This window comes from Galeopterus variegatus, unplaced genomic scaffold, assembly GCF_000696425.1.
Source record: "Galeopterus variegatus unplaced genomic scaffold, G_variegatus-3.0.2 Scaffold12779, whole genome shotgun sequence".
Lineage (NCBI taxonomy): Eukaryota > Metazoa > Chordata > Mammalia > Dermoptera > Cynocephalidae > Galeopterus > Galeopterus variegatus.
In genome coordinates, this window is record NW_007738890.1 from 13,097 (window position 1) to 21,323 (window position 8,227).

Genomic DNA, 8,227 nt, shown 5'->3' on the forward strand with positions numbered 1-8,227 from the left:
AAAAAAAAAAAAAAAAAGACCTATGTCTTATGACCCTTAAAAAATTCCACCTCACTTAAGTCAAAGTAATACTGATGGCAAGACTTGCATTGAAGTGTATTAATATTGTGCTAAGACACCAACCTTATCCTGCTTAAGCTTCCACATTTTGATGAAGCCATCACTTGATGCTGTAACAATAACATGATGCTCTGGAATTTCAAAACTGAACACGTCTTTTACCCTAGGATAGAAATATTAACACCATAAAAGATCTTTTCTTCCAAACAGTGCAATACCATTACAAAACTTTTACATGCAGTCTCTTGCTTTTCCAATATTTTTCCAAAAGCATTTGCTCAATAAATGGCAACTTAACATACAACTATGTTTCACATTCCCATTAGTCAGTGAGACATTTTCAGGGCTAAAATATAGGATAAAATTGACTGTCAACCACATCTTAAAGAAAAATTGAAAAGATGACATCACTATAAACAATCAGATTATCACAAAGGAAGCAAAGATGCATAAAACAAAGCCCTTCACCTCATGCAACTCCATGTTCAGCAAGGAGAGAAAAGTAGAACAGAGATGACAGATCAAGGCCGCCTCCTACGTGTCCATTTCCCTCCTCTCCAGTGCCACCGCACCCAGTCTAGAGGGCTATCATCTTTCTTCTGGATTATGGAAATAGCCTAACTGGGCTTTCTGCTTCCATTTTTGCACCCTAATGTTCATCAAATTGTGTTCCTTCCAGGCTTAAAACCCTACAATACTCAGATCTGCTTTAAAAGAACATGGGGGAGGAGGATATATATGACGCAAGACTGGCCATAAAGGGACAGCCGTTGAAGCTGGTGGTGGGTCTATGGGGGTTAGCTCCTTAAAATGTCTACCTGCCTTTAAATTTCCCTATAATAAGAAGTAAACAAAACAAAATAAAACCTACAAAGGGACTGAGCATAAAATCTAAACTGCTCACTTCAGCCTCTAGGGCCATACATGGTTTGGCCCCCGTCATCCTGTCCTCTGCATCTAGGTAACAGGTCTTCAATCTGTTCCTAAAACACACCATGCTCCTTCCTGCCTTAGGGTCTTTGTGCCTGTGTCTCTCTTCTCTTCTTAGAACTAGTACTTTTTCCATCCTTAAGGTCTCACTCCTTCCCTCAATATCCTGCCTACATAAATTATCCTTCTTATGCTTTAGTCATCATAACTTCCTAGTTCCTTCCTATTAGAATGGTCTGCTTACTTGTTGATAATCTGTGTAGTGCCTCACTACAATATGAAAACTATGTACAAGCTCTTACCTTTTTCGTTCATCATTAAATACTTAGTAAAAATTCTTCATAATGAATGCTCAATGAATATGTGAATGAATGAATGAATGGCCAAATACAATAAATGTTACTAGTACATGTGAAACGGCCTTCCTCAAAGAATGTGCTTACTTCCCAATACAGGGGAAAAGTAAGGCCTGTATACTGACTGCAGTACCCTGAGTACTTACAAAGCCAGATTTCTTAAAACTTAACCATTATTTAGAAAATAAAAACTAAGGGCCAGCCCGGTGGCGCACTCAGTAGAGTGCGGCGCTTGGGAGCGCGGCAGCGCTCCCATCGAGGGTTCGGATCCCATATAGAGACCGGTCCGCTCACCGGTTGAGCGCGGTCCGGTTGCGACACTGAGGGTTGCGATCCTGTTGCCAGTCGCGGTACAGGCGCGACACTGAGGGTTGCGATCCCGTTACCGGTCACGAAAAAAGACAAAAAGGAAAAAAAAAAGAAAAGAAAAGAAAAACTAAGACTTATTTGAGATGTAGAACGTGCTAACGAAACACACTAAAGTATAACTCTGTACGTTACCACCTTTTTTCAAAATTATCGTGAAAAAAACAGGGACATAAGAATCAGAACTGGATTTAGATTCCAGCTCCATTACCTAAGAGGTGGGTAATCCTGGCCAAGTGACTTAACTACTCACTCTGAGACCCAGTATCTACCCTCCAGAAATACAGTAAGCATTAGGAGGGAACAGAGACTGGCCCAAACAGGAACTCAATAATGTCATTTCATCTCTCCTACAGTAAAAAAGGGTATAGAAAGGGTAAGTGGGCAAGGGGAATAAAGTAAAAGGATAAGTGGGGTCAGGGACAAAGCTCAAGATTGTTTAGTTGTTTCATTTGTACAGATTCACTTCATTTCAGGCCCCAAGTCTAAAATATTTATTTGAAAAGTAAATATCTTGTGCAAATGACTAGTCCTGATCACAACTTCAGCACTTCTGCATTACTAAGTCAGGGAAGGCAACATTTTTCCACCATCTTTTGTTTTAGACTCCAGATATCACATACATGTAGATATGTCTTACCTCTGTAGTAGTTCCAAAAAATATATATCCTCCTTTATAAAACTCTTGCATATATAACATTTATGAAGACTCTACCCATATACACATGTAGAGATTGGTAAAAATACCTGTTTTCATGAGCTTTAAATTCACAGAGGCACACTAGTGAATCACAATCAAAAAACCTTACAACTTCTTCATCTCCAGCCACTGCTAGGACAGACTCCTAGGAGAGAAAAAGAATATCGAGAATGTCATCAGCAATTCCAACCATCACCATAAACTTCCATCACTGATTTCTTATTTACTTACTGAGAGAAATGTAACAGAAGAAATTCTCTTTTCATTTGTGATGGTGCCACTAACCGATGCAGTGTCAATTTGATAGATGTCTATTTTATTCAGTATGACAACTATGTATTTATCTCCCCTTGGGGACCATTCCACTATCTGAGCACCTGTAAGTTAAAAAAATAAGTCTATTTATTTTATTAATAAAAAATCAGTGTTAAAAATAGCAAATATTTATACTGTGAATTTCCACATCCATTATCCTATTTGATCTCCACAATAAACTTATGATACACATTTTGCTAGTGAAATTTTAGATAATAAACTGGGTTCAAAGATTCACCAAAGGTCATAGAGCTGATGGGTGGCAGAGCCACAACAAGAACCCAGATCTGAAATAAGTAAAGAAAGTAACCTAAAACATTTGTTCTTACAGGTAACTGTAACAGAGGACCCTGAACAATACTAAGGTAGACACAAGCTGAACTCCCTCCGCATGAGAAACCATTTACCTTCTCATAGAAACGGGAACTATAACAGACTGAAGTCCCCCCGCGTGAGAAACCATTGAAAACAGAAACCGTTGCATAGAAACAGAAACCATACACAATGAAAATTTTATGCCTGATTGCTTTAACTGCTCGCTTTTGGCTTCTGTGACCTAGCTTGCTTCGTGCACCTGGACAAACCCGTGTGGTTTTTACCTTTATAAACTCCAGCAGACCAAGGCTAGCTGCTGTTCTCCCAAAATACCTAGGGGAGGCAGTCACCAGCCAGCTAATAAAGACTCTGTTAAAATTCTTAATTAAGTGTTTGGTTCCTTTCCTGGGTGACAACCTCACAACAGTAACCACCACCGTGCAGAGAAATAAATGCGTATATGCACTTACATAAGAATACGTATATATATAGATTCCATTAAGTTACTGTAAAATATATTTCAAACAAAGATACTCACTTTGTTTTATATTTTTTATGAATGCTGATCTTCCTTCCACAAGATTCCATGTTCTGAAAAACAGGAAGCTCACTATGGCATAATCGTCAATTAACTTTTACTAAGTGTAAAAGTGTAAGCATAACAAACTTACCCACATGACAATTTTACTAAATATTAACTATTTAAAGACTCTGTCATTATTCCAATAGCAACATACTGAAATATTTATTATCAAGCATGATTAAAGCTCTTTCTGTTCCCATACCCCTTTAATATGTTATATCCACTGTACTATTTTCAAAAGGTTTCACGTCCTAAAACACTTCTTTTTAGGACGACTCTCCTCTTCACTTGACAGCTTACAATGACTGAAATGTAAGTGCATGTGTGAATACAGAGCTTGTCATTTTTATCCTACATTATGAGATGGTTCACTAGCTTCCTACCTTTCCCTTGCATCACAGTATATTTAAATTTTGGGGGGTGACTGGCTGGAATGGGGATCTGTAGCCCAGACCTTGGTGTTATAACACCTGGCTGTAACCAGCTGAGCTAAGTGGCCAATCTGCATCACAATATCTTTAAGCGGCTGAGAGCCATGAAACAGTACAGAAACATTATATCATCATCGTAGTAGAAGATACAACTCAGTAAAGATGTCCTTGGGCATTAATGACTTACCTTAATGTCTTATCTGTACCTACAGACAGGGCCAGCTTGCCAGACGGGTGAATAGAAAGGAAGGTCACATGTCCTCTAAAATGAAACCAAGAGTTAGCCCCCAATTTGACTGGCAGATCAAGAATGGCAATGGGAAAGAGCTAGACTCACTTATGAGCTTTAATGGACTTTAGGCATTCCCATTTCTTTGCATCCCAGACACAGATGAGTCCGTCTTCCCCTCCACTAATTAAGTGCCTGTTGCCAAAGAATTTCAGACAAGTTATTGTACCTGGGGAAAAACCAAGATAGGCAAAATTATATTCATTCTGAACACAAACTCCATTTCTAATCTGACGGCTTAAAGTCTTAAGTGAAAAATTAAAGTTTTTCATGTAAGATTATACTGTTTCAAGTCTATGCAAATATTTTCAGAGAAGACTTTCTACAGTTATAGATATAGTCTTGAACTAATCAGTTTCTTGCTTTGTCTCCATAATCATAAATTTAGGAGATGACTGGCTAGGATGGTTGGAGCAGGAGTCTAACAAAAGTAACCAGCTAACTAGCTAATCTGTGGAACAGAGATGTACAGTCCTATGACTACCACTTTCTAAACAGTGAGTTAGCTTCTCAAAAAGCCACAATCCAATCATCATCACCCAGAGCTGTTTTGATTTAAGTTCTACACATTTCTCATTCACTGTCATGAGAACTTATTAGGATAATTTTCTAAAGTGTCTACTTTTCAGCTATCCCCTCTGGAAACTCGTTCCCATGGTTAACAAATTTTCCTTCATCTTTTCACCTCTTCACAAAACACTGTATCTCCCTCTGTCCAAACTGAAGACAGATCTCCCAGAAATTTCCCCTATGGCTCAAACATTAAAAGCTGGGGGTGGGGGTAATGGAAGAACCCAGTGCTCTTCTACCTCCACAAAGCAGCCCATAGCGTTACACCTTTACCCTCTCCAGTCCTTTGAAGTTTCTGTCACCTAGCTTAACTACCCTGTACTTCAAGGGTCAGCAAACTACTGCCTGCAGGCCAACTCCTGGTGGCCTGTTTTCGTAAATGCAATTTTACTGGAAAACAGCCATGCTCATTCAGCTACAAAATGTCCATGGCTCTTTTCACACAAGGCAGAGCAGAGTAATTATAACAGAGACTGCATGGCCTGCAACGCCTAAATATTTACTATTTGCTCCTTTAAAAAATATGACTATAAACTGCTGGGTCATTATTTTCCACCTATATACCTCCTGGCCAATCTTTACACTGTCCTTTATATTGAAAATGCCACAGATCTCTGATGAGTAATTTGGCACACAACAAAAGCCCTAATAACATGGGTCTACGGGACCACCTTCATTACAAAGTAGGCGACACTGGCCATCTTTGTCTGTGTTTTCCTCTTTTCCTATTATTCTATTTCTTACTTGGGAAATTTTGCTTCCCCACATCTGCTCCTTAGAAAAGAGCTTATCTATTACCAACTGTTGGAAAAACAGAATTTATACAAAGAAGGGAGGAATCCAGGAACCCTACTTCATTCATCTCGTGTCTAAACTCATGTCCTTTTCTTACTGCTGAAAAACTTGTACTAATAATAGGGTTAGACGGACCAGATTTCTTATTTATTTCTTCCAAGACTAAAAGAAAGAAGCCTTCTCTGTATGAACTGGGACTGGGAGACAGGGGAAAAGGAATGTATGCTCAAATGACTCAAAGCATAACTTCTGCTGAAGAGCATGACGCTTATCAAAGTAGCTAAGGACTGTCTAGTAGAAGGCAAACATTTATCACTCCAAATTTACTGCTAGAAACCAATGCTTGGTGTGGAAACTCCGAAATACTGGAAACATTGGGTAGAAAAACAGGCACCTATAATGCCTTTCTTTGCAGGAAACCAACCTTCTGTAGTGGATTGAATTATGTTCCCCCAAAACTCATTGAAGCTTGAATTGTATCCCGCATGTTTTATGTATTAGAAACTTAGCCCCCACTGTGACAGTTAAGAGGGTGGGAAATCCTATTACGGTAATTGAAGGGTGGAGGCTTGAAGGGATGACTGGATTGTAGGACCATGCAGTAGTGAATGGATTAAATATGGTGGTCAGGGGTGTGGTTCTAAGGGCTTTAAAAGAAGAGGACAGTCTGTCTCTCTGTCTTGCTCTCTCTGCTTCCACCATCTTGCAATGTGAGATCCCTGGGTCACTGTCACCACCACCAGATGGACTTTGGACTTCCCAGCCTCAGAAACTGTAAGCAATAAACATTGTTTTGCTTTATAAATACCCAGTTCCAGGTATTTTGTTATAAGTACACAAAATGGACTAATACATCTTCTTAGTTGAATTTCCCCAAACTACATCCCTATCTATCTGATTTTACTATATTGAGTTCTTCCTTTCCTTTTCCTTCTTCTCAAACACATATTAATCCCCCCGTCCTCTGTTCCCTGGGAAAATGCAGTGCAAACAGCATATAATGTTGACTACTGAAAATAAAAACCATTACTTGTTCAGTCTTTCTATTCCTTGATCCTGCCACTATCCTGGGCAACTTCACTCTCAGTGTGGACAAATCCAACCATGAGCTGAAAATTACTACTCTTCGACCTCCTCGACTCCAGTGACCTTCGCCTCCTCAGTATTTTAGTTTCCCATACCGACAGCCTGGGCACTGTTGCCACATAGAGCTGCTGTAATGTCTGTAGCTTTTGCTGAAGAAACTCAGAAAACCCTACTAATGTTACTCAATCCACAGCTTCCAACTTCAATGGGGTTGGCTCTCATCGTCCCCTTGCTTGTTCTTAGTCAGAACCGCTCTCATATCCAAACTGCACGCACTTGCCTCAAGCCCACACCGCTCACTCTCTCCCTCCCGTTCAATCCTCCTTACTGGCCTTCTCTCAAGGACCTCCAAGATCTGGCCCCACCTACTTCTTCAGCTTCTCCGCCCCCAACTCCAATTTAACCTTCTTATAACACTACACTGCTTACAGTTCCCTGTGCACACCAGTGGTTACAAACATGGGCTCCAGACCTGGGTTCAAGTTCTAGTTCCACTGTTTTGTGACCTTGGGCAAGTCACGTAATATCTTTGACTCTACCTAGGCATTGTCGTCTATGAGCTGACAACTGCACCTTCTTGGCACACTGATGGGTACATCATACTCCCCCAATAAAGTTAGACATTGTTATGACGCTGCTACTGTGCTCCTCACACTACCTGGAATGCCCGGAATGCCCATTCTCTCTCTTGCAAACTTCACCTGGCTAATAACTGTTAATTCTCTTATAAGGTAATCTGGGTGTCATTCTAAGGAAGCTTCCAGTGAAACCTCACCCCAACCCCAGCCTCCTGAGTTAACTGCCTCCCTTCTGTCTCCCAGTACAGACTGTGAGCAACCTGAAGGCAAGAAACACATTTCAAAAAATTTCTATATCTCCTAGCACAGAATCTGCTACATAATAGACATTTAATGAATTGTTCAACTGAAGGCAAACTGTGAAGTAATAACACATCCACATCATTACCCTAAGGGATACAATTTTCTTACCATTGTGATGCACTAGAGCTCCATGCTCTATCTTCTTTTTCATGTCGTAAATGTGAATTGTTTCATCTTTGCTTCCAGTGACTACAAAACGACTATTCACAGCCACTGCTGACAAGGAGGCAGTGTGGGCATGGTGAGTGAAGTCAGCCACAGGAGTCCATTTCTGCTAAGAGTAAAACATACAGTCAATGCCACAATCGCTCCACAATTCTCTAGAAACAGATTAATGGTTCCACAATCCATGAAAACTGACAATAGGTCCTACGGATGGAGAGAAGACTATGTCGTGATATGTAGATCAAAACGAAGAACCTGAGAATTGAATAAGGAGTGTAAAGCAAGGAGGTGAAAAGGCAACACTGGTATGACTCCAGAACACAGCAATGGAGGTGGGATTAGAAAGACTTCTGGATCCCACCCATATCTTTAACTCATATTTACC

The 8,227-nt window shown here is 40.1% G+C and overlaps 1 protein-coding gene across 3 annotated transcripts in view; it reads right to left on the reverse strand.

The window, feature by feature from the left end:
* Positions 1 to 79: 79 nt before the first annotated feature.
* PAK1IP1 (PAK1 interacting protein 1) overlaps positions 80 to 8,227 on the reverse strand; it is an 11,398-nt gene continuing 3,250 nt past the window's right edge. The window contains exons 2-8 of one of the 3 annotated variants that reach the window (XM_008563183.1): positions 7,786 to 7,948; positions 4,394 to 4,514; positions 4,244 to 4,318; positions 3,581 to 3,633; positions 2,644 to 2,789; positions 2,460 to 2,557; positions 80 to 223 (exon numbers count right to left, since the gene is read on the reverse strand). In XM_008563183.1, the coding sequence (XP_008561405.1) occupies positions 100 to 223; positions 2,460 to 2,557; positions 2,644 to 2,789; positions 3,581 to 3,633; positions 4,244 to 4,318; positions 4,394 to 4,514; positions 7,786 to 7,948 (780 nt within the window). In that variant the 3' untranslated portion in view covers positions 80 to 99. Of the gene's footprint in view, positions 224 to 2,459; positions 2,558 to 2,643; positions 2,790 to 3,577; positions 3,634 to 4,243; positions 4,319 to 4,393; positions 4,515 to 7,785; positions 7,952 to 8,227 lie in introns of all 3 variants that reach the window. The other 2 variants (XM_008563181.1, XM_008563182.1) reach the window with 2 other exon arrangements.